The sequence below is a fragment of the Bubalus bubalis genome, chromosome 3, assembly GCF_019923935.1.
Source record: "Bubalus bubalis isolate 160015118507 breed Murrah chromosome 3, NDDB_SH_1, whole genome shotgun sequence".
NCBI classification, from domain to species: Eukaryota; Metazoa; Chordata; class Mammalia; order Artiodactyla; family Bovidae; genus Bubalus; species Bubalus bubalis.
In genome coordinates, this window is record NC_059159.1 from 28,302,941 (window position 1) to 28,328,899 (window position 25,959).

Consider the following 25,959-nt stretch of genomic DNA (forward strand, 5'->3'; position numbering starts at 1 on the left):
TATGGGTCAGGTGCCTTTTATTAGTCAGGACAAGGTGGGCAGCAGGGCAGGGGGCTCTGGGGCCACAAGGCACCTGTCCAGAGCCCTCAAGCCGTGTTTCCAAGGCACTGGACAGTCCTCGCCAAGCACCGCTCTCCCCCTCGAGGGGCCTGTGCTCGGGGCAGGCCTGAGGTGGGAACTCTCCCAGAGTGGCCGTGGCCGTCAGCTCCTCTTGTAGGCCTGGGAGGCTTTCTGCTGATAGATTTCGGCAGTGAAGGGCCTGCAGGGGTGAGAGAGGCTCGGTCAGCTGGTGCTGAGCCTGACGCTGCCACCCATGCTCCCCACCCAGGGTGGACAGGGTGGGGGTCCGTGTGTGACCAGAAAGAGCCAGCACTGCCAGCCTGGCTCCCAGGCCTGTCCTTTACCCGGTCAGCTGCCCATCTGCTGCTCTGACAGTGACCTGGCCATGGCCACCTGCCAGGGTCACAGGGAGGCCCTGTAGGGAGAGGAAGGCCCAGTGCGGGTCCCACGGGCACACGGCGTCCCCAGCCCGCGACAGCGCCTACTCACTCCTCATACACGATGGCGACCATGTAGATGAGTGCCACCACCGCGGTCAGCAGCAGGCCGGTGGGGCTGGCGTGCCTGCGGGGAAACGCTGGGTCAGGGGCAGGCCTGGGGCCAGCCTTCTCTCGGACGAGGGTCCACCTCACCACTGCCTGTCCAGGCCTGGGCCTCAGGCCTCCAGCTGCAGCTGGAAACTCAGGACAGAGTGAAGGGAGAACGCAGGGAGAAACGAACGACTGGCCTCCCCGAATCACCCGAGTGGTCAGCATGTTTTTTTCCGCACAGGAGGTCGTGGGGCCTCTGCCCACAAGAAGCCGTGTTCTTAGGCTGTTTTCTAGAAATGGGGCCAGGGCACCCAAAGCCAGGCGGAGTGTCCAGGGAGCCCCTTCACGGGCTCTCTGCTGGTGACCACTGCCGAGGTTGGGCCCCCACATCCAGAGAGTCGAGGAGGAGATGAGAAGAGCTCCTGGAGCCCAGGAGCTGGAGGGGAGCATGAGGCCCAGGCTGGGTGGCTCAAGGCAGATGGCTACCCCCCACCAGGGACCCTCTGCCTGCCCACTCCCACTCCCCAGAACCTCACACTGTCTCTCTGGGGGCTTCAGGGACAGTGAAGGCCAAGTGCCCCCTATGACACCCCCACCTTCCATTCTGTGGGCTCCATTCAAATTGACCTTGAGGGTGAGCTGGGCCACCTGGTCCTCGGCACTGCCACGTGGACATGCCAAGGGCACAGATGCTTTGGGGCTGAAATGAGATCTGCCCTCCTGAGGCCCTGCTCACGGCCCTGGTGCTACTTCCTGGAGTGGGCAGAGCCTCCCCCCACCCCACCCCCAACCCGCCGGGGGACCTCAGGGCCAGGGCTCCGTGGCCACAGTATCCCTAAGGTGGCCAGCCCCAGCCTGGGAAGCCGGCCCCTTGTCAGCCGGGCACAGACCCTGAACGGGAGCCAAATGCCCTTCTCTGTTCTGTCTGTGTGAACTTCCCCACCTTGAAAGCACTGTCACCGAACAGCCGTGTGCAAGTGATCATCCCACACTGCAGATGAGGAAACTGAGGCCCATAGGGAAACTGTGGCCCATGTGCCAGAGCCCAGAGCCTGGAGTGGGGCTGGGGAGGTCCCAGGGACCCAGCTGTGCACCTTGGGGAGGGGTGTCTCACAGGCTGACGAGCTGATGCCCTAGGAATCCCAGCACCTTGGACCTTCTGGGGCTTCCACACACCTGGTTGCTTGGGCCAACGGGAAGCTCTGTCTGTGGGGCCCCAGGTCGGGGACAGATGGGCTAGGAAGGGCTGGGAGCAGCCCTGCTGGGTCAGCGTCTGGCGGCCCCGGGTAATGGAGTATGCCTAATGAGCTCTCGGATGAAGGGCTCCCTCCCCTGCACAACTGAGGCCCCTCCTCATCACCACATGGCTGGTGCCCTCCTGAGGGGCCTGTGGGAGCCTGGGCCCCTAGGGTTCCTCATATGTTCTTGAGAGCCTTGGCCTAACAGCCCTGTAGAGGGGGGCAACCTCTCACTCCTGGAGACAGAGAAGACCCACTCTGTGATTTTGCCCTGGGAGGCCCCGTCTAAGCACAGAGGAAGAACCTGTGTGTGTGTGTGCATATCAGGAGGTCAGGGAGGACTTCCTGGAGGAGGGGACACCTCAAGTTGGGTTTGGAAAGATTGACTGGGAGTGAAAGTGAGAGGAAAGATGGGTGTGCTGGCAGGGAAGTTTGCAGAAGGACCTCTGTGGGGTTCGCCCTGCCAGTCTCAGGTAGGAGACACTATGGGGAGTGGGTAAGCCTGTGGGGGGAGCCTGCCTCCCTGGATCCCACTGCCCCAGTCCAGGAGAGAGGGGCCAGGCTGAAGGCAGGTGGATGGGGGGCTTCCTGGTCTGAAGTGGGCACAGGCTGGGGGGGTCCCAGCAGACCCACAAGTGCCCCTCCAGCTCCTTGTCACTCAAAGCCCAGAGCCTGAATCCCATGTGCCCCCCCCACCCCCGAAGGTGGGGCTGGTGGGGGAACGTCCGCTCCAGATGGTCCACCATCAAGTTTTGTTCCTTTAGGTCCTGTTGTCCTTCTGGACTCTGGGGGCACCTGTGACCTTCCTGGAAAGTTGTTTTCTAGCGTTCAGTAAAATCAGAATTCTTTCTACAAAGAAAACCTTTCTATGGAAGAAATTCTAATCCAGAAAATGGACAGATGGGAGATGCCTTGGGGGGCACGTGTGCCAGGCTCCTGGACTGCGGGTTGCTGGCCGGAGGAGCCCTAGTCTGTGGGGCGTGGATCCTGCAGGCTGGCTGCGGGCAGGGGGCCTCCCTGCCCAGTTCCAGCACTGGGTTGGCAGCCTGTGGTCCCTAGGCCAAGAACAGTTTTTATATTTGTAATTGTTTAAGAAAATCAAAAGAATATTTTGTGACTTGTGAAAATGACGTGAAATTCAAATTTCGCAACCACGGCCACTCCGTCACCTGCTGCCCAGGAGCCTCCCGCTCTTTTAAGAGGAAGTCTGCCGACCTCGTTCTAGGATGTTCTCTGCTCCCACCAGTGAGGAACTCCCCAGGAAAGGAGCCCTAACCAGTGCCCTGAGCTCCATGGGGCATGAGGGCTGACTCACACAATGGCCCAGCCCAGGTAGATGGCCGTGCTGCCCCAGTACATGGGGTTGTCCAGGACGCTGAACGGGAACATGGTCACTCTGGCCTCCTTGAGGATCCCAAAGTAGTCACCTGCAAACAGGGTGGGCAGGAAGGAGGGTCACAGCCTGGCTGCCCCGTCCAGAGGGAGGTGTGCAGGCACTGGGGGTGTGCCCAGGGGCTGCGCCCCCACCTGCTCTTGCCTCTGTGCCTTCACATGTTCTGTCCCCTCTGCTTGGGGACTTTCCCTGCTCTCTGGACACCTCTCCTCCTTTGCCACCTCCTCGGCTTGTGGCACTTCCTGTCGACCTTCCCTTCACCTGCCCCCCACTGTCTAAAGCACACCTACCCCTACTCACTATCTCTGCTCCACCTCCCCCTCCTCCCTTAGCTGGGCCACCCCCACCTGGGCCACCAGCCTGGAGATCAGCTCTCCCCCTGCAGCCAGCCCAGAGCTTCTCCCAGGGGAGGGTGTGGCGGTCCGAGAGGCAGGGGACACAGACCCGGTGTCCAGAGCAGTCTGGCCCGGCCCGGGCATGGCCCACAGGGAGCAGCGCTGCTCACTAGGGGCCCATGGTGAGTCCCTTGTGCTCCAGGCACAGGTGGGCCTGGAGGAGTAGCAGCTGCATCACCATCACCACTGTCTGGAGACAGGGCTCGCAGCCGGGGAGCCTTTCTTGGCCGGGGAGCCTTTCTTCCCGGTGGCACAGAAGTCTGCTTCAGGGTGGCTCATGGCGGGGGGCGGGGACTCGGCCACTCTGACCTACATTCCTGAGCCTGAGGGCCCCTCGTTCCAGGCCGTTTCTCCTGGGGCCCCCCCCACCCAGGCGGCTTCCAGGCCCCTCCCCCACCCTCCTCCAGACCCTGGCTGCCCTTTCCCCTGCCCTTGCTGTGGGGCTGCTAACCCCTGGTCTCCTGAGGTTGGCTACACCACCCACCTCCCTCCCCTGGCTCCCTTCCCCACCCCACCCCTGTGAGGCCCACACAATGATCCCCACCTGCTCCTTGGCCCCCAGAGGACCTCCCCTGTGGGACCCTCCTCCTAGGAGGACGCCCCAGTCTCCTGCATGGCCCTCAGGGACTCGAGTGACGTGATCCCTGGCTGGCCTTCTGCTCTGGCCCCACTGACCCCCGCACATCAGCCGCCCTGCTCCCTCCCGCCAGAGTCCCAGACTGGGAGTTGGTGTCTGTAGGACGTCCAGCCCTGCTAGCACTGGGTTTTCAGCCCCAAAGCTCCGGAGCCACGGGCAAGCAGAGGGGCCAGCGCCCCCACCTGTTGCCAGCCCAAGACCTGTACCAGCCCCGATCAGACCTGAACATAGCAACAGAAGCCCAGCCCATCCTGGAGGCCAAGCAGCTGGCTGGGGCTTGAGAGTCTGCCCCCCAATGCTGAGCAGGGCAGGCTGAGGCCTGGAGTTGGGGGGAGCAGGGCCCTGGACCCCGCACTCAGGGTCTTACCTAGGAAGGTCCCGGTGAAGCCCAGCGCCAGGAAACTGGAAAGGACGAACACGCCGCCCACTCCCAGGAGTGCCAGGCCCACGTGGTAGGCCGCGGGGTTGTCCAGGCTCTGCATCCGGGGCTGGCTCAGCATGGCCTGCGTGAAGCTGTGGGCAGGGCGGGGAGGTCACCGCCACGTAGAGGGGCCGCCCACCCTGCCCCCAGGCCCCCAGAGTAGCCTGTCCAGGGGTCTCAGGCGAGTCCTGAGGGTGAGTCAAGTGGCCTGCTGAGGGGCCGCCACAGAAGAACTGACCGGAATAGGGGGCTGGTGCCTGCTTCCAGAGAAGCCAGAAATCCTGACTTGTCTGTAACAATAGTGGTTTTAAGAAACAGATTATGAATGACAACATTTTAGACTCTGCAGGACAGCAGGGTGTTCAGTCTGAGGATGACTGGCACTGCAGAGGGTAGGAGACTCCAGAATCATGCCTCCACCCAACTCTCCCTCCGTCGTGAGCAAGCCTACCCGCCCTCCATCCTCCATTCCGACCCCTCTCTTTCCTTCTTTTGGCCATACCCCACAGCTTGTGGGATCTTAGTTCCCTGACCAGGACTGAACTCACGCCCTCGGCAGTGGAAGCAGGAGCCCTAACCACTGGACAACCCTACCAGGCTCTTTCTAGCAGAGCAAGTTCCATCTCCCTTTGTCCACTCCATTAGCCGGATGTCGTCAAACTCCTTAGGTTAAGCTAAAGCCCGACTCCCTATAACTCTCTCCTCAGACTACGGTCAGCTCTTGGAGAACAGAGGCTTCTCCCCTGAGCACCTCCCTGGCGCCAGCCCATGCCAGGCAGAAGGGGTCATAGTCTGTGTTCATCAATCAGGAAAAGCAGCCCCCTTCCCCAAAGTGAAGAAAGGGGAACAGGGAGGCGGGAGAAGCCTCTGTTTGAACAGCAAACAGGACACCATGGGCAGAGGCCTGCACAGTGACCTGTCAAACAGCGGCACATGTGTCAGGGCACACCTGGTCCCTGGTCACACTGCCCACGCCCCCTGCTCTCCACCCACCTCTCCTGCTGCTGGGTTCAGGGTCACCCTGCAGCTCCAGGCTGAGCTGCTGGGATTGGCTCAGAGCCGCACACCCCGCGTGGTGCCAGGTGGCCGCGCCCATGCCCCACCCCTGCACCCTCCCTGGCTCTGATAAACCCGCAGTTCTGAGAGCTGGCAGCTCGGGCCACACAGCTCAGTCCCCTCCCACCCTTCCACCTCTCCTGTCTGTAGAGCAAGTGGCCTGGACACAGCCCTGTGAGCTGACGGACGGACACCACTCCCAGGGAGAGGTCCTAAATGTCACAAAACTATACCTCAAGGTGGCTGAAAGGGTCAATTTTATTAATGTGTCTTTTACCACATACACCCACACCCACACACAGGCACAGAAAACCCACCTGCAGGAACCACATAAAGCGACAGCGGAAGGATGCTGGGGAGCGGCGGGTGGGCAGGACTCCCACAAGCCCTGCCCCTGAACCCCACCCAGACCTGTCAGCGGGGGGCAAACAGGAGGAGGACCGTAGAGGGGAGAAGGGAAAACAGGCCTGCTTGCAGTGGAGGGGTCCTTTCTCGGCCCCCAAATTCCCTGGGTGGTTAATTCACCCAGGAGGAAAGCCGTAGCCTAAAGGTTGACAGTAACACAGTGACACGGGGAGAGGGACACAAAGGCCGGGACGCAGGGAGAGGGGCTGGGCCTGGGTCTCTCCCCTGCCAGGCCTCTCAGGGGCCCAGGACGCGACACGTCTTGCCAGCGCCAGCCTGGCAGTAGGGACAGCAGCTTATCTATAGACCCGCCTCTGCTGGCCTCTGAAGGCCAGTGGGGTTCAAGTTGGGGCCACATGGAGGATGCCGTCAGCCCTCCAGACAGACAGACTCTCCATCACCTTGCCCTCTGCCCCTCCACTCCCCCCATGCCCACCTGGCCACCCACCTTGGTGCAGCCCACCTGCAGGGTAGGATGGACCACCCAGCTCCACCCCATAGGAACAGTGGTGGGGCTGGGCCTGGGGTACGGGGTGTTTTTTTCCCTACATGGTGGACTCAGGAGGCCAAGAATACCCAAGAACTAGAAACAGCACTTTGTTGAAGGGAAACAGGCAGCAGGTCCCGTCTCCTGAGATGCGATGTTTCAGGAGCTTTAAATGCCCCCTCGGTGACAGCCAGGGAGAAGGGGCCATGGGGGATGCTGTGTGCTCACTCATTCATTCATTCACTCACTCACTCGTTCAGAGGGGCCAGGGTGCCTGCAAAGGCTCCTGCACTGGGCTGCCCACCAGATGGGGCTGTTTGGGTCTACCCCCCCCCACACCCCGCCATAAGCTGAGTTTTCAGAGTAACTGGGGGAGGAAGGGGGTGTGCAGCAGCCAACCCCATTGTGGAGGGATTCCACCAAGCTGGCCTAGCTGCCCTCCCCACCACACCCAGGTCACTGCTCGCTGTGGGGGGCCACCTCTCCAGGTGGAGCCCAAGAAGGGGTTTCCCTGAGCCAGCAGAGCCAGTGGGGGAGATGGGCTCAGAGCAGCCCCCAACTAGTCCCCCCGCCCCGCCCCTCACATTGGCTCCAGGCACCTCCCACCTCTTCCCTGGTTGGGGTGGGACGGAGGAGGGGGCTCCCCCAGGGGCCTGGGGTGGGGTTGGGGGTAGCGGGGGAGGGGAGGGGTCCTTACCAGTGGGAGCGCAGGACGTTCAAGAGCAGGATGGCCCCACCCAGGGTGTAACAGGCCAGGCGGGGGGACCCAAAGGCCTTGCTCAGCTTTCGGGTCTTGTGTTCCCATCTCGCAACCTATGTGCAGAGAGAGCAGTTGAGACCCAAGGGGCCCTTGTGGGGGCATGGAGTGGGGGGGGCGGTCACATGGTGGGGGGGTCATGCAGGGGCGGGGTACGGGGAGGGGTCTAGGGCCACCTCCACGGGGGACGGCCTGTGCAAACAGAACACAAAGTCCTTCTGGAAGTGGCTGAACACTGAAGCAGGAGGAGGCCAGGAGACCCGGGGGCAGCTGAGCCCCTTGGCCCTGAGCAGCTTGGCTCCCTCACCCAGGGTCCAGAACACATTCGGAATCACACACTCCATGGACGTGGGGTCTGGGACCGTGGAGGGGAGGGAATCTGGGAGGAGCCCAGCGCCACCCCGTCCCCCTGGACACACCCACTGTCCCAGACCCTTGACTCTACACTCCCAGAGCTTTCACTTTTTAGCCACAGAAACCTTTTATTTTTCCAAACTCATCAGGCCCAGACTCTTACCCTTCAGCAGCTAATGGTGGAGCAAAGTGGGAGGGGGCTCCCCAGGGCCCCTCCTGCCTCTACTGTCCCCAATCCCCTTGCCTGTCACTCTGGCATGAAAACCAGCTGGCTGACTCACTCTCAGTCGGGAGGGCATCTGGATGGTCAGTTTTCAGGACAGGAACCTGCACATGGTTCTTTCTGGGGGCCTGGGGGACCATCCTCCTCCAGAGTAGCTGGACCAAGGTGGGGTCCACCGAGGGGTGATGAGAGGTCCTTGTAGGGTAAAGTGTCCTCGGCCAGAGGAAGCAGCTTGAGTTCACACATGGACCCCAGGCTCAAGCCACAGGGATGGATAGGACGTCCACACTGTTCCAAGAACCCAGGGATGTCAAGATTCCAACAGTAAAAATCACACCAACATCAACTCAGCACCTGACAATTTTAAGTGTTTTCACCTGAGCTCATTTAACACTCAAAACCAGCCTGGGGTGGGTGGGGTGAGATCCATTTATATGTGGGGAAGACAGGGCTCCTCAGGAGTGACCAGAAGGGCCACCCAGCCGTAAGAGGAGAATCTGAGTGGCTCCTCAGCTCCTAGCCCAGCACCCTTTCTGTCTGAGGGGCTCAGCCGTTCTTCAAAAACGCTGTCTTAGGCACAAAACCTTGTTTCTGGTGTGGTATGTCAAGACGCAGATTTAAAGGCCATTAATTTTTTTTCCTCTTTGTTGATGAGGTAATGCTTTCAAAATCAGCCACCGAGTCACGTCCTCACCCCTCCTGCAGGCCAGTGGGAGGACCAAAGACCCAGGCCGCCACTTGTCCCCCACACTCGGGAACCACCAGGTGCGGTGGGAGCAGGTGTGTTCCTCCCTCTGCTTCTCAGAGCCGCCCCCACCCCCTGCCACTGAATGGGATCCCTGGACAGAGTGGGGTGCATCATCACAAAGATGTAATCACCCAAACCCAGACACCCTACTAGACAAGTGACTCACTCTCCTCCCCAAGTAGATGACATGGAAGAAAGTGAGGGGCTCAGGAGTCACGTCCACCAAGTGCAATGCCCACTGAGTGCAACATGCAGACCTCATTTGGATCCTGATACATACACACCAACTGGAACAAGATAGTTTTGACACAATCGAGAAGAACTGAACACGGACTGAGTATTGTATGACATTTATTACTGCTGTCCTTTCTACTTCTAGCCAAGAAGGATGGCATTTACCCACTCGCCTGAAACACACACACACAGAAAAAACAGACAAATATACAAGGGCTTTCCAAACACTGGACATGAAGGAGTGAAGGATGCTGATTTGAGCCTCACCCCATCGATAATAACTTAAATGCTTATGGCCAAGCATCTCAATTAAAAGGCAGAGATTGTCAGACTGGATAAAAAATGATCCAATTGCATGCTGGCTACACAAAATACACTTATAAAGATTCAAACCAGCTAACCACAACAGGCTGGCACGACAGTCACTCTACTAACACTGGTGGAAAGGAGGCTGAGTGGTTGTATAAATTTTAGACAAAGTAGATTTCAGAGCAAACATTATTACCAAGATAGAGAAGATTGTTTCACAATTAACCAAAAAGACATAACATCCTAAACATTCATGCACTTGATGCCAGAGCTTACAGTCCATGAAGTAAAACTGATAAATCTGCAAAACAGAACTAGTTACTTCAACACCCCTCTCAGTACTGATAGAACAGGTAAGGATAAAGATTTGAATACTGTCAACCAACTCAGTACTGCTAAGTCACTTTAGTCATGTGCGACTCTGTGTGACGCCATAGACGGCAGCTCCGCATCCCTGGGATTCTCCAGGCAAGAACACTGGAGTGGGTTGCCATTTCCTTCTCCAATGTATGAAAGTGAAAAGTGAAAGGGAAGTTGGTATACTGATGTTTATAAAAGACCTCACTCAACAACAACAGGAAAGAAATTAGTTTCAAGTGCACACAGGAGATTTACCAAGATAGACCACATTCCGGGAAGTAAAACAAGTCACGGTAAGAGTTCCACATCACACAACGTGTGTTTTCTGACCACAATGGAGTTAATTGGAAATTAATAACAGAAAAAGCTCTCTGAAAAAATCCCCAAACATCTAGAAACTAAGTAACACATTTCCCAAAAAACCAACTCCTGGGGGAAAGGAAAAATGGAAAAGGAAACAAGAAGGATTTTGAATTGAGTGAAAATGGAAGCACAACATACCAGCATCTGTGGGATGCTGCGGCTTGGGAGGGTTTATGGCACTGAACACCCACAGGAGAGAGAAGGAAGGTCTCGGTCACTGGTCTCAGCTCCCACAAGAAACTAGAGAAAGGAGAGAAAATGAAACCCGTGTAAGTAGGAGAAAGTGTGGAGTGGAAATCGATGATAGAAAATAGAAAAACACTAGAGAAAGATCAATGAAACCAAGAGCTGGTCCTCTAAAACCTCTACTCAGACTGAGCAAGAAAAAAAAAGACACAGAGTCTCAACATCTAGACTAGAGTCTACAGACATTAAAAGGGCAAAAAAGGATACATGAAAAACTTTACACCAGTGAATTTGACCAAAGCTTGTGCAGGAAAAGAAGCAGAGGGTTCAGCCAGCATACACTATGTCCATCCATGTATTTTGACATGGAGTCAAAAGTCTTCACAAAAGAAAGTTCCAGGTCCAGAGGGCTTCACTGGTGAATCCTACCAAACATTTAAGGAAGAAATAATCCCAGTTATGTACAAACTGTTCCCAAAAATTGAAAAGGAAGGAACACTCCCCAACTCACTCCATGAAGCCAGCATTACCAGATACCAAAACATCACCAAAAAAAAAAAAAAAAAGAGAGAGAGAGAGAGAAAGACCCTTCCTGAACAAAACTCAAAAATTCTAGACAGAACATTAACAAATCAGCCAATGGAATCAACAATATACTAAAAGGATAATACATCCGCACAACCGAGTGAGGTTTATACCAGGAGTGAAAAGTTGGTTTAACATTTGAAAACCAATCAATGTAATTTACCATATAAACAAACTACATAAGAAGAAAACACTATGATCGCCTTAAGAGACACAAAAGAACATTTGACAAAAATCCAATATACCTTCCTGATAGAAAGTCAGCACGGGAGGTGTGATAGGGATCACCCTTGTCCAAACGCAAGGCACCTGTGAAAACCCAGCTGCTGACATCACCCCAGATGCTCCCATAGACCAGGAAGAAGACCTCATGTCCACTGAAACACGCACGACCCACAATCGCCTACACAAACTGATGAAATCGACAGACAGTGCAGGATGCGCACCCCGAAAACTGAAGCTTCACTAAGAACTTGAGAAAAGACTTCAATAAACGAAGAGGGACTTCCCTGGTGGCCCAGTGGTTAAGATTTCTCCTTTCAACACAAGGGATGTGGGTTTGATTCCCAGTCAGGGAGCTAAGATCACACAAGCCTCGAGACCAAAAAAACAAAACATAAAACAGAAGCGATTCTGTAACAAATTCAATAAAGACTTTATAAATGGTCCACATCAAAAAAACAATCTTAAGAAAAAAAAATAAACAGAGTGTCCGTGGGTCTGGAAGCTTAACATTAGTAAGAAGTCTATTCTCCTTGATTGGTCTATAGACTCAACTTGACCCCAATCAAAATCCTAACAGGCTTATTGCTGCACATTGACAGACTGGTTCTAAAATTCTCACAGAAATGCAAAGCACTCAGAATAGCCAAAACAAATGAAAAAGAAGAACAGAGCGGGGCCAACTCGGCAGATTTTGAGCCATGTTATAAAGCGACCGGGATCAGGACAGTGGTGCTGGTGCAAAGGCAGACACGCGGACCGTCGGAACAGAACAGGGAGTCCTGAAGTAGGACCGCCTGGGTCGGGTTAACTGATGTGTGGCCAAGCGCGAGGGCGATCAGTTCAGAGGACAGAGGGGAACGGGGCTGGGGGTCACACGCAGAACCCGTAACTCAGACCACACACACAGATGAACACAAGCAGGTTAACAGTCTGAGTACGAAACCTGAAACCATGAAACATCTAGAGGAAAACACACGAGAAAAGCCGTAGGCCCTGAGTCACGCAGCGATGTCTTAGACGCACATGACTTGCAGAGGAGGAGACGTGATGGACGAACCTGAGGGTGGGGCTGGGGCTGCCGTCATGCTCCCCCACCCCAGGGGGCAGCGAGCTGCCTTCACCTCCCACTGCAAGGTCTGGGGTGGGGTGGTCTGGAGGCTCTCTAATGGCAAATTCCTCAGAGGACGGCTCGGCTATGAGGCCCCACCGGCAGCCCACCCTCCCTGGACCCACAGCGGGGCCAGGGCTGGAGACACCCCACCTATGCCCACCTAGAGGCAGCAGGAAAGACCCCAAAGCACCCCCACAAGAAAGCTAGTCACACCCTCAGTAGGCCATGAGGTGGCTGCATGGCCCAAGAGCCCCATGCCCGGCAGCGCCGGGCATCCCAACGATGTGGTCTTTGCTTAAGCAACCCAAAATCTTAACAGGCTTTTTGCTGCAAATTGACAGACTGGTTCTAAAATTCTCTTTGCCCGTTTTTAAGTTTTACATAATCAATACACTAAACAGACAGGGAGACTTCTTACTGACAGAGGTCCTCGGATATTCACCTAAATGAGCAGGTTTTCCTCCTGCACTTTCAACGTTTGAATGACACAGCATTTTAGGATCTCTTTAAAATTTTAAATGCAACAAGGCCCACTGGTGTGAAGGCACTGGGAAAACAGCCAAGGAGCTAGTGGCTCTTCAACTATTAACCAAACACAGCAAAACCCAGCCTTCCTTCTCTGATCAATATTTACATGGACTTCAGCCCTGGCAAGGAAATTTGGCCGTGTTGGTGACAGCCGGGTGGCTGTGTGGCTTTGTGGGTTCAGTAAGTGGCTGGCTGGGCATCCCTCAGCATCAGCGGGCCGGGTGGGTCACACCACGGACACCATCTCTAACACCAACATCAGTGTCGGCCCAGCATGAGCACCTCCGGCCAGGAGGCTTCTTTCTTTTTTTTTCTGAGATAAGAGTAGTTTATTTTAGAAGAAGAGACTCTTTCAGGGCAGATTTAGAGGTAAAGTAAAATTCATTGACGCAGAGGACACTTCCATTGGACTGGAAAATTCCCCTCAACCTACCCCCGCCCCTGCCCACCAGCCTCTGCTCTGGTTTCTGCCCTGTCCAGCCTTCTCCAGCGCCTGTCCACACGGAAGCCCGCCATTCGCAGCCACCCTCCCTCAGCCACCAGACCATCCAGGGTGCTGTGCGTGGATGGACCTCAGCTGGCTCCACAGCCCCGGCCGGGGCCCTACAGCACACGTGGCTGCGGGGCTGGAGGGAAGCCAGGCTTCAGTGGCCTGGGCGCCTGTGCCCACCACCCACCCCCTGCTGTGCAACCCCCAGGAGGGTGGGCAGGAGACCCTCAGGGGGTGCTTCCCACAGTCCACAGCCGGAGGCTCAGAGCAGGTCGGGGCAGGACTCCTGCCGACAGCGAGGAGCCGAGGTGTGGGACACGGGGACCCCCTCCCGAGACTGGAGAGCAACACAGAAAGGAAAGGTGTGAGGGGTCCAGGGCAGAGGTGGCCAGTGGGGCCACAGGCAAGGTGCAGGAGGGATCCGGGGAGGGTGCGGGGAAGGGGAGAGAAGGCCCCAGAGATCAACAGCTACGTGTCCATATTCCAGGGGAAACCTCAGTGTTCAGAGATAGGAGTGACAGAGCGGGGCTGTGCCCAGGGCTACAGAGAGGCCTGCTTGTGAGCCCCCTGCCCAGAGAGGATGGGCCTGTGCCGAGCGCCGCCTAGGAGAAGGTGCTATGGGGCCAGCGAAGCCCCCCGGGGAATATCAGAACATCAGTGCTGAGCCCGAGGGTGCAGCTAATCCTCTTATCCCCCGGGGCCAGCGCTGCACTGAGCAAAGTGCTTTGCCTAATTGTGCTTCTCACAGTTAATCCAGGAGAGAGGCAGGTCTCCATGGACCGAGGTGACACAGCCTGAGGAGGCCCGGCTCACAGGAAGCTGGCCAGCTCAGGCCACCAAGGGCGCTCACCCTGCTGGGGCCCTCATCCCGGCTCACTTCCAGGACGCACCTAGCCAGGCATCGGGCTGGGAGGGGCCTGTCTCTTGGCCACCACCGGCCTCCCCGAGTGAGCTGGCCAAGGCAGGGCCTCGCACTTGGTGGGACTGTCTTTCAAGGAAGAAAGGCAGGAGCACGGCGGAACCTTTCAGCCAGGACGGCACCCCTTCTGGCACCGGGTGTGAGTGGCATGAGCCAGGCCTGGAGCCCTCACTTCCCTGAGGTCATTGGGGGCACAGGTTGAGGCCTCTGGGCTGGCCTGGTGGTGCCATCCGTCGGGGATGCAGCCCCGTCTGGGGTTCCTGATGCCAGGAGGGCTTGGGGACAGGGTACTGCTCCTCCTGGCTGCCTCCCCTCTGAGGCTGGCCTCCCGCTGCCTCTAAGTGGGTTCCTCAAACCCAGCATGGTCCCCAGAACAGCAGGGTGGCCGCTGAGTCAGAGTCTGAACTTCCACCAGACACCTGGGGTTGTGGAGGAGTGTTGTGCTGTTCCAGGACAGGTTGGGGTCCGGAAGTCGTTGGCCCCTGACTCAGCTCCTCCGTAGCCAGCCCTGGGCCCCTTGGGGCACACTCACCGCCCTGCTGACACTCGACTCCTCGGGTCCTAGCTGGTGTGTGAGCTCTCTCAACCCATGGGAAGACCCCTGAAGGTTACTGTTCTAGAAGCAGTCATGGCAATGCACACCCCTGGGGCCGGCTGGGGTCGGAGAACGGGTGGAGGCACACAGCAAAACCAAGCTCCTGCTTTCCTTGACGCCTGAGCTTGACCACGCACAGCACTCTCCAGGGGACCCTACCAGCAGTCAGGCACTTGTATCAACAAGCTCGCAGACGGAGTTCGCCCTTTGAGGGGTCCCAGGAATGCCTTCCCGGGAGAAGTTGGCACCTCTCACAGAACACAGCACCAGCTGTGAGCAGCACCCGCCGGGGACCATCAGTCCCTGCCACCGCCCACCAGAAAAGCGCTTCAGTCTACACACAAGGGAGCAGTGGCACAGAGAGGTTAAGTGGCCCACCCAAAGCCACACAGCTGGGAAGCGGGAAAGCCCACCTTGAACCCAGAGCCTGTTTCTAACCACTAAGCCCCTGGGCCTCCTGGCTACCCCTTCCCCAGGCATCCCCCACCCCTGATTTGCTGGTTCTGAGTCCCACTTCCAGAGGGGCAGGCTGGCGGCCCATGGGCCCTCTCCCATCAGACCAGGAATTTGCCCATGTGAAGCCAGGGAAGGGGGAGGGGCGGGGACGCACCCCATTGCTCTGCAGAAGCCTTCAGTGTTTCCATCATGGGAGCTCGAAATGCTGGTGGGAGTGAGGACAGGTGTGCTGGTGGTGGAGGTGACAACCCTGAGCTCCTTCCTGGCCGCAGCCCTCAGCCCCACCAGGCATTTCCCAGTCATGAGGGTCATGGCACCCCAGCTTCCCGAAGCAGGCTGGTCGCCGGGCCCCCGAACAGCCCCACCCTGCAGAGCTGGACTGGTCCTGGGTACTTCAGGCAGGCTGGCCAGAACCACCAAGACAGAGCCCAGCCACGTAGGTCAACCCCAGGCACCTCAGCCCATGCAAGAGGCCACAGGCCCTGTGTCCCTGACGTCCATCTGCCCAGACACCACAGCTTCCTGACCATTTCTGCCACCTGGAGGGGCTGCCCCCGCCCTTTGCATGCTGTCGGCCATGAGGGAGGCTCTCCTCAGGCAGCCTCTCTACCTCGTCCTGCAACCAGGGTCCCGGCCTCGCCGTGTGCAGACTCCCCACCACAGGGTCTGGATGGCCTCTCCTGTCCCCCGTCTCTGGGGTGAGCTGTGACTCAGCTACTCGTTCCAGAACACAGAACAAGCCCTGCTTTTGCTTCCAAACTTTGCTCACGATGTTCCCTCTCCTGATAATGAGGCCGTGCTGAGGCAGGAGACGTCCTCAGCTTTGGAGACGTGGGGACAGCAACTGTGCAAGGTGTCCTGGGACCTGGGTGACGCGGGCTGCTCTCTGTTCCAAGGATGTAAATTTGCCCATTAAAAGCAATGTTCCTTCTGCCTCCCGTCCTCAGGGGTCTCTACCCTGTCCCCTCCGTCCCCGGGCCCACATGCTGTACCTTGCTCCCCCCGGAGCATCTTCTGAACCCCAGAGTCTTTCCAGAGGCAACCCCCTCCCCAAGCAGCCTGGGAGCCACGTGGAGCCACTTCGGCCTCCCTGAGCCTCCTGGGCATCCTGTGTGTGGACACAGGCTGAATCCCCAACCCGCTAAGAGCCCACATCCGTGGCCACCTCTGCGTGTGCGGGAGCCCAGTCGGAGCCACGAGGGTGAGGGAGGGCAGTGACGGTGTCGGCGAGAGTGTGTCACTCAGCCCGGTCGTGGCAGGAGCCCACAGGGCTGGTGCTGCCCAGCAGCCTAGAACCCACCAACTCACTGAGCACTCATTCAAATGAGCTGGGGCCCTGGCAGTGCAGTGGGACTTTCTGAGCAGAAGCAGATGAGGCTGTGTGCACATGGCCAGGCTGGGGATGGTGGGCGTGACAGACTGTGTCACACACAGTCCTGCTGGCCACCAGCCTCTGGCTGGGAACCAGAACAAAGATGCTGGGAACCAAGCGAGCCCAGGGAGGGGAACCCACTGTTCACCCCCGGTGGGGTGGGAATCAACACTACCTTGGTCACCCCTGGGGTTCAGCTGTAACAGGGGAAGAGGGGCTGCCATCCCAGGGGAGGGTTATAGCCCACAGCTTATGACCCGGGGCCTCCACCAAGTCCCAGAGCTCCTGAAAACTGCCAGGCTCCAGTACTGCCAGGCGCACGCGGGCGCTCACAGCTGCTGCAGCACCGAGCTGGGGTCGTGCCCTCTGCCACATGCCTAGCCCGGCCCTGGCCACTGGGCACTGTGTTCTTTCTTCTCCTTTTAAAGGACAGGAACAAGGCGGCCGGCGGCTGGGCCTCTGCACAAGTCTACGTGATCTCAGGGCTGAGCCTGGCGACCCCCTGAGGCTGGGGGAGCCCACGGTTCCTCAAGGGCCGGAGCTGAGCACCCTTCCTGCAGCTGCTGACAACGGGGCCCGACCTCCTCGGGGCAGAGACTCGGGACAGTTAATCCAGCACCCAGGGGCACCAGAGGGAAGTGTTTACAGAGCAGCCCAGGCCAGGCCAGGCTCCCAGCAGCTGCTGGGCACTGAGGCGACCAGGGCAGCGTGGTCTCTGCCCTCGGGGCCTCCAGTGTCGGCAGGCATGCCAAGGATGTGATCACCTTGGATGAGAACAGGTGCTGGGAGGAAGAATAATTTGGCATGGGGGGCAAGGGGAGGCCTCCCTGACAGATGACCCTTACTGGAGGCCTGAGGGCTGAAAAGGAGGTTGACACAGTGCAGAGAAAAGGGTTCTGCAGCAGGAGCAGGTAGCTTGCCATGCTCCGCAGCGCTGTCCTGCCTAGACCAGCAAACCCCCTCCAGCTGGCCATGCCGTGTGTCGGCCTCAGCTCAGGGTAGACAGAGTGGGCCGGGGTTCCGCTCTACACCTCGGACATGGTATTTGGCAGGTAAGGTGTCTTTATCAGGAAGAGCCAGAGGTGCTAGGAAGGCCAGGCAGTCTCAGAAACAAGGGACATCACACAACCAGAGGAGACAGCAGAGCAGAGGAGCCAGAGACAGAGGGAAATTCCTACCCCAGACCCAGCAGGTCAGAAGGGCAAACACAGGGGCCAAGATGGGGAACCCATGACGGCCAGGTCCATCGGCACCACCCACCAGCACCACCCCACCTCACGGGGACTGCAGCTGATCAGGCCCTGCCATCCACAGACCAGACTTGGGAGCTGCCTGTTCCCAGTGGGGAGCAAGTACGAGGCCCAGAACTTTGAAGGGAGGGGAACCCATGGTGGAAGATTCAAGAGGCATTGAGAAGGACGAGGAGTCATCATGCCCATGGCCCCCAGAGGCCCAGAGGCCCCACGGTCAGTGGCCAAAGTTGTGGACACAGGCCTTGAAGATGGGCAGGAGGCCCATCAGGCAGTGGATGTAGAGGTGGCACTGGCCGCACACGTGCCCAATCTATGATGTGTCCAGAGGTCTCCCTGATCCGGCGCCGGGTCCAGCTCTGCAGTGACCGCAGCCTGGCCTTTTACTTTGGACCCAAGTAAGTCCCTGTTAAAATGGCAGAGACAGAATGCGGGTCCCCATGTCCAGCTACTGCCCCCCTCCCCAAGAGGCTGTCGGCCCCCCAGACCCTCTGCCCACTTCTTACAATTGCAGCTAAGAAAATCCACCCCTTCCTTGGGCAGAACTCGTGCTTTCCCACTGGGCCTGAGCGCTGCAAGGTGGCACGTCCTGGTCACGGCCATGGATCGCCTGGGCCTGAGTCCTTCCAGAGGCTGTGGAGACGCAGCAGCGGCTTTCCCCGCCCACGCCACCCCTAGCAGAGCAGCACAGAGAGGCTTCATCCTGACGGAAACCCAATCCCCTTCACAGAGCCGTGCGACTGGGGACAGTCTCTCCTCGCTGGGTACAGCCTGGGTCAAAATACCGTGTTCTGGGCTAGCTAATCTTCCCCCTCCATCAGGGCAGGAACACACCTGGGACCTGGGCGGGGGGCAGTGATCACGGCTCTGTGTCCCCGAGGACGCACGAGACAGAATACGGAACAGTGCGGTTCCACCCACAGAACGCTCTCTCCAGGAAGAGTCTGCGTGGCCTCCCGAGGGGCTCAGGGACTCCTGCGGCACCTGGGGGTCAAGGATCATGCGCGAACCACCTGGCCAGCTGGCCTCCATTCAGCCTCGGGACACAGGGCCTGGGCCTCCCGGCCATCTTTCCCATCAGAGCCTTGCCGCCCCGGGACCTGGAGCTGCCAGGTCCCAAAGTGGATCCTGGACATAAGCAGATAAGCAGGACGAGCACGTTTGCTCTGGGGCTGTTTATGGGCCGAGTCTGAGACCGGGTGCTCATCTGCTGGTGGAGCCCAGTGAGCTGAGAACAGCATGTCCCCACGAGGGGCTGAGAGAGCAAAGAGGCCTCTGGAGGCGTAAGTCTCCACGGAGGGTCATGGGAACAGGGCCCAACGCTTAGGGAACCCCAACACAGGCCGGTTCCCATGACTGCTCTGAGGTCAGCGTCCCCCGATTTTCTGAAGGAGAGGATGAGGGGCTTACTGGGCCTGCCACAGGAGGAGGAGGCGTCTCAGTGCACCCGAGCCTCGATGCAGAGCACACCCGGGGCTGGGGGCAGGGGACAGACGGCCATTCTCACCATCCACCATCTGCAGATGGTGGGCCGTGGGCCATGCATGCAACTTTCAACAGACTAAATTCAGAGAGACCAAAAAAAAGAGACCCTCCTCCCCTACCCCAGGGGGAGCCAGAGCCGAAAGATCCTACATCTTCAAGGCCAAGGAGACGGGTGTCATGCGCTTTTCCAGGGTGACCCCCTCCCTCCGGGGAACGATGACTACTGCTTCCAGTGGACATGGCTGCACTTCACACACAATTCTAAGGCGCCCCAGACAGCAGGTGAGAGGCAGGCCAGGAGGGAGATGCTGGCAACAGACAAGTCAGCAGGCGAGGGGTCAGAACCACTGGATGAGCCCAGGACCCGCCTCCCAGCCTGCCCACCCCCTCCCCTGTGCCCTGTCCTCTTGAGCCCTCGGGCTCCCAAGGAGAGCAGGACCGGACGACCTAAGTGCTTCCCTGACCGGTTCGGGGAAATATTGCCCGAAGCAGGTTCCTCCCAGAAGGTGCTGGCCAAACCTGCCTCGTCTACCCAGTGACTTGGCCTTCAGCAATGGAGGCCATGGCCCACCTTCTGGCCAGTCCGTCTCTGTGTCTCCATTGAGCTCCGCCCGGGAGGGGCCCCGAGAGAGAAGCTCTGCTCCTGTCCACTCCCCCGCCACTGAGGCCACCGGTGGGGCCTCCCCCACCCCGGGGAACGTGCTGGCTTCACAGCTAACAAGGGGTGAGGCCGGGCTGTCCTTGTTCCCTCTCTAATTCTCCTGCTGTTCTGACATGCACACCCAAGGTCTAAAATTAGGCCATTGGATTTCACACCTGACTTTCTGAGCTCCTGGGGAAGGGGGGGTCAGCGCTGATCCAGAAAGGTGTCAAATCTGCATCAGGAACAATGTCTTCTGGACACGCTGCTCCGTCTGCCGGGTGGTGGGCTGCCTGCCTGTATGCCACGGCCCTTGGGGTCCCAGCCCCCCAGTCACCATTTGCACAATTTCAAACGTGAGGGCACCTGGCAGGCAGGGGGATAAAAAGGCTGTGAGGTCCCCGCCGTGTCCTCGGACCGAGTGCTGAGATGCCCTGTAGGCCACGCTCAGACCTGGGCCAGAGAACCAGGGTCAGGGCTCCAACTAACCCCCAGATGGGAAGACCCGGCCAGTGTGCTCTGCCCGAAACCTGGCAGCCAGGCTGCCATTGGGGCTCAGCTGCCGGAGGGCTGAGCCTGTGCTGGAACACCCTCCCACTGCCATTGGGGTTTGTTTCGGAGGGACCCTGAGGTGCTCCCAGCAGGGCCCTGCCCCTGCCTGTCGCATCCATGGGGCTGCCTCAGGGAGGTTACGGTCCTGCCAGCCGAGAAACCCGGTGCTTTCGACCACACCTGCCCTCTCCCCACGCCTGCTTCTCAGAAAGCAGCTGGTGCAGGTGTTTCGCTGTCGGTACAAGGAGACAGCTTCAGGCGGTCAGGATCCTTCACCTCCGCCACCCGCCGACCTGTGAGACCTGGCCGCTCCCTTGGCAGCAGCCTCACAGTCAGGGCTAACTCTTTCACGCTTCCCGCCCCACCTCCAAGCCGCCTGCTACGGGCTCCAGAGGCACTAATGTGGCATCCAAGTGTGGCTGACAATGGAGTGACTGTCCCAGAACCTGCCCTGAGCTGAGCCGCAAGTCACTGCAGGATAGCACCATTGCCCGGGCAGCCCAGCCACAAACAGTGACCAGGAGAGGCCAACAGGGAGTGCCAGGTGGCCAGAGAGGAGGAGGGGTGGCTGCTGCCAGCCAGCTGCAAGCGAACTTCTAGTCCAACCTCGAGACCCTGACAACTGTGCCTGTTTTACAGATGAGAAAAACCAAAATTTGGCTCAGAGAAGCCAAAATTCCCACCCAGGTCCAGGTGAGGAGACCGCAGCAGCAGGATAGGCCACTGTGCTCAGAGGCCCATGCCCCTCCCTGGGCTGGCGAGACAGGTAGGGAGGACTTAGGGGGGCAGAGGCACAGCTGCACTTGGCTTCTGGGGCCAAGCAGCCAAGGATGGGCCCAAAGTCACCGGAGCCATCTTGCCCCTGGCACCCCTCCCAGGTGGCTGCCTCTCAAGGCCACCCCACAGAAAGCCCACACACTGTCAGAGCGGGGTGCACCCCAGCCCAGCAGGCGCACCCTAGGCTGCAGGGGGTGGGGCTGCAAGGCTGGATCCCCGACAGGGCCTCTCCTGCCAGCAGGGCCCCTGGTCCTGCCCCAGCTGGGCCAGCCAGCTTGCCATTCAGGGCTGTGTCTGCACCGGGAAGGCCCTCCTGGAGGAGGGCTGGGGAGGAGGGGGGCCAGGGGAGGAGGGGGCCAGGGAGGAGGGGGTAACGCACAGGAGCAGGAGCCCCAGCTATCAGGTTCGGCTCTGCTCTCATAGCTGTGTGACCTGGGCAGGTCAAGCGACCTCTCTGGTCCTTAGCTGCCACTTCTGAAAAAATCTGGGGTGGACCCGCGCATCCCCCCAGGAGTCTGCACATCAAATCCATTTGGGGAGCTGGCGACAGCAGTGCTCAGCCTCAGGACGGCCATGAGTGAGTACCCCTGCCCCCAGCGCCCCCAGTCTCCGTCTCACCCCCTCGATGCAGAGCAGCCCCCTGATCCCCCACCCAAGGCTGCTGGGGACACTGAGAGCAGTTGGCTGACCCCCGCCCGCCACCTCGCCCAGGACCCGCAGAAAAAGGCTGGACTCTACAGAGCCCAGAGCAGAGGGACTGGGCAGGAGAGCTCTGCCTGCGCCCCCTCCTCCCATGCTCCCCAATGCTGAGCAGTGCTTGTGCCTGACACCCCGAGAGAGGACAGGGAAAGCTGAGCGCGGGCAGATTCACCTCTGTCCCCGCCAGGCACAAGGGTGGGTCTGCCCCGAGGGGGGTGGGTCCCAGAGGCAGTGAGGACAGGCCCAGCCCCGGAGTGACCCCCCAGCTCATCATCTCCCAAGGCAGCCCCCCTCCCTGCAAAGCTGGTCGTGGGCACAGGGACTGTCCTCCAAGACTGGTCGGAGCCTCAGACAACAAGTACGGGATTTGGACGAATTTAGTCTAGGAAGCTTTGCAGCCCCAATCCTACCCTCCCCTGATTCCCCGGATGCATCAGGTGGCCTGGTTCTCCATCCCTCTCTGCCCAGGACTCTGGGTCCCTCCTGACCTCGTGACCTCTGTCCCCCGGAGCCCTCTCGTGACCTCTGTCCCCTGGAGCCCACACTCCAAGGCCAATGCCTCTTTGGAGAAACTACAGGGATCTCAGGTCCAGAAACACCGTGTGCCCAGGGGCCTTCCCTGAGGTGCCCTGGGCATCGAGTCCCAGGGTCTTCGGGCTGGGTCTTGACCGCTTCCCACCCTAGCCCCTCTGAGGCTCAGGGAGCCAGGGCAGGGCCAGGAGGTGGGATCAGAGGAAATGTGGCATGAATGGGCTCCTATGGCTGCTCCTCCTGGCCAAGTGTGGCCCAGGCTTCCAGACCCTTCACACCCATTCCCCTCCCCCGCCGCCTGGCAGCCACCCTGGAGGAGAGCTGGACAAAGGCCACCCCTTGCCCCAACACCCTCCAGACCTCAGATGATACAGCTGAGGCCCAGGCCAGAGCAAGTGGGCAGTAAATAGAGACAAACCCCACGCCTTGGACATTTTTCCTGAATCTCAGATGGCCTCAGAGGAGGACCAAGGAATGGTGCAAAGCTGACGACACAGCCAGGCTGGCACTGTAGGTCAGCGGGAGGACCTACTACTCGCCCCCAATGGAGAAACGAACTGGCCTCTGGCCCCCAGGCCACTCAGGGCTCACCCACAATAACTTACTGGGCCAGGCCCTACCCTCAGCTCCCAGGAGCCCTCGGTCTAAGGGAGGGGCGAAACACAAACTCACAAGGATCAGGGCCCACAGACGTCTGCTGGGGCCAGGGCTCAGGGAAGGCTGGTGGGAGAGGGGGGCCCTTCTCGGAGGGAGCAGACCCTGCAAAGGTGGGGGGGTGGGGGGCATGAGAGGAGACCCAGGGGGTATGTGTCATCAAACCGCCCCTCCGTGCAGCAGGGACCCCAGAGGTAACCCACCAGCCCCCCACACCTGTCCTACCAAATCAACACAAGCTCGGATGCAAATGCTGCCCCACTGCCCACCACCACCTCCAGCGGTGAAGCACCCCAGCAGAGGCTCTTTGTCTACCCCCACGCCCCAGCAGGACTGAGAGGAAACTCAGGCTGCACCCCTGGAACGTCAGGAGCTGGGGGAGAAGCAGCCCAATCAGGTGGGGTCTCGCTGGGACTCCCTCCTCGCTCCCTCGCCCGCCACACGGTCTGGGCACCTGGCGAGCTACCTGGTACCATACGTACTAGTTAGGGTTGGGGTTAGGGTTAGGGTATGCTTTAATGCTGCCCTGCTCAGACCCCTAGACTCTAAAGTTAGCCCAGCTGCTGCCCACTGCCCCACACAGCTCTCCCTTCAGGGCTTGGGCCATGGGGCAGGCAGGGCTGCACATCCTAAGAAGCACACACACACATGCCATGGCACATCCAGGCCAGAGGAGCGAGCGTGGGTCCTGGTGACACTGGGCTGACCGTCCTCACTGGGAGCCGAGGCCAGACACCCCGTAGCTCTGCAAAAATCCAGCTCGCTGTGGAGCCAAGTTCGTGCACAGCTGTGCCCTCGGAGTGAGACTCTGAGCCAGACGGGAGCAAGGGTGTCAGACAGCCTGTCTACGCCCAGCCCAGCTCCCCGTGCTCACATGTGCACATGCGTGTACAGCCACGTGTGCACCTCTCACACACATCTCGCTGCTGCCTGAGACACAACCAGGATGCAGGCCAGCACTAAGGGTCCTTCCTCGGGACCGCCGGCCTGTCCACCTCCCCACCCACCCCTGCCTGGCTCCTCCTGAAGCTCAGTCCAGCCAAGGAGCCCCGACCCCGCTGGCTGCCTGCCTCTGGGACAACTCCGGACGCCAGCTTCTGTGTAACTGCTCACTGGTTTCAGGCTTTCGGCCCCTAGATCTGAGGGAGAGTGTCCCTGCTGTTCTGGACTACCCAGCCTGTGGTCACATGTCAGGGAAACCGCAGGGCGTGTGGAAAAGGACACAAGTCCTTCCCCTCAAGGAGACCAGTCTGTCAGGACAGAGGGACAGCACATTGATCAGGGCGCGTGTCCCTCCCCTCAAGGAGACCAGTGTGTCTGTCGGGAGGGACGGCATGTTGACCAGGGCGTGGCCCTCCCCTCAAGGAGACCACTCTGTCTGTCCGTGGCCTCTTTGTGATGAGCAGCCCCGCCCCCACCCTGCTCCCACCAGATGAAGAGAAGACCTAACTCGTCAACCAAATGCAAATATGTCCTGTTCTGCCCTGGGGACCGAGTGGCCACCTGAGATGAAGAAAGCTTGGAACAGCGTGTGCTGACGCCCTGGAGGTGAGCATAAGGCGTCCACAGCTCTGCCAGCCAGCGCCTTGGGGGTGGCCTCTCCCCCACCCCCAAGATGCTACTGCAGACAGCAGACCAGAGGCCCCAAAAGCTTCCCCTCATCCTGCCAGGGAGAGGCGTCTCCCAGAAGGGCTGGCAAAGGGATGGCCCAGAGCCCACTGCCCTCCGTCCACCTCCCACCCAGCCCCCGCAAGGCCCCATGCCCACAGATGACCTGGCGGGGGTCTGCCACCCGGTTCACTTGCTGTGGGTTCCTTCCTGCTCCCCAGTGCCCGTCAGCCCAGGGGCTGCAGACCACTCTGAGGGAAGCCACATTTGGGAAAAGTGACCATGGCTACAGAGCACATCTGGTGCTGGGGTGGGAGATTCACAAGAAGATGGCTTTGTTGCACACGTAGCAGGAGGGGAGCCAACCCCAGCCAAGACCTTCCAACTCACCCACTGGAACAGCGGCCCCGCCAGGCACACAGGGCAGCCCTGGGCTGTCTGCTAAAGCCAAGATGTGACAGGACCCCAAGGGGAGGGGCGTCCTCCCCAGGTGCCGACCTTAGCAGGGAAGCAGGAGGATGCTCCCACGCTGACCAGAGACAGACGGGGAGGGAAGAGCCACCAGTCTGTCCGTCTGTCCACCTGTCTGTCCGCCCTGGGTGCACTTACCACATTCCAGAAGAGCGGATTGAAGACAATGGCAAGGACGGCAGCCACAAAGTGGGGTTCCGAGAGGTCCACGTAGCCAAGCAGCCAGGTCATAATGCAGAGGTCTGCCTGAAGGGACAGAGTGGCATCAGTGGGAGACGGGCCTGTCCCACCTGGCCCACCTGGCCAACACCGGAGAGAAGACAAGCCCAGAGCTCAGAAACAAAGTTACCCTCCAGGAACAGGCCGGTAGGCTCTGGTGCGTCCAAGTCCGGCAAACGTTACTACAGTGTAATCTCATAAATCTGAAGATAAAAAGCAAAACCCAGCCAGCCGTGTTATGCCTGTTGGAGGGTGGTTGGGCCACAGTGGAAGCCAGGGAGGAAATGGGTGACTCTGAAGGTGAGTATCCAGCACCTGGTGGAGCAGTGACCCCACTAGGGTAACCAGGACCCTGCGGAGGTGTTTAGAGCCAACCTGAGGGGCTGACACCGGTGTGAGGATGCTCAGCATCTGAGAACCAGATGAAAAGAGCAGCAGTGGCTTTTCCCACCTGCTGGACTGCGCTCCTGAGTGTTGGTGGGGGGTCCCCAACCCCAGGCACTGGCCCTGGGAACATACACATGCACGCATGGCTGCTCCTATTGGCACGCATGGAACATGTGTGCATCACAGGAGCTTGGGAAAACCAGATGCACCACCCCAAAGCAATTAGAGAATTTAAACAGACCAGGTCTG

The 25,959-nt window shown here is 59.2% G+C and overlaps 1 protein-coding gene across 16 annotated transcripts in view; it reads right to left on the reverse strand.

The window, feature by feature from the left end:
* Positions 1-25,959, reverse strand: part of PEMT (phosphatidylethanolamine N-methyltransferase) — a 35,689-nt gene continuing 9,730 nt past the window's right edge. For 11 of the 16 annotated variants that reach the window (XM_025280436.2, XM_044939146.1, XM_025280421.2 and 8 more), the window contains 6 exons: positions 25,243-25,350; positions 7,320-7,435; positions 4,621-4,766; positions 3,144-3,255; positions 550-624; positions 1-259 (listed from right to left, as the gene is read on the reverse strand). In XM_025280436.2, the coding sequence (XP_025136221.1) occupies positions 202-259; positions 550-624; positions 3,144-3,255; positions 4,621-4,766; positions 7,320-7,435; positions 25,243-25,335 (600 nt within the window). In that variant the 5' untranslated portion in view covers positions 25,336-25,350 and the 3' untranslated portion in view covers positions 1-201. The remainder of the gene's footprint in view (positions 260-549; positions 625-3,143; positions 3,256-4,620; positions 4,767-7,319; positions 7,436-25,242; positions 25,351-25,959) is intronic. The other 5 variants (XM_044939147.2, XM_025280420.3, XM_025280434.3 and 2 more) reach the window with 1 other exon arrangement.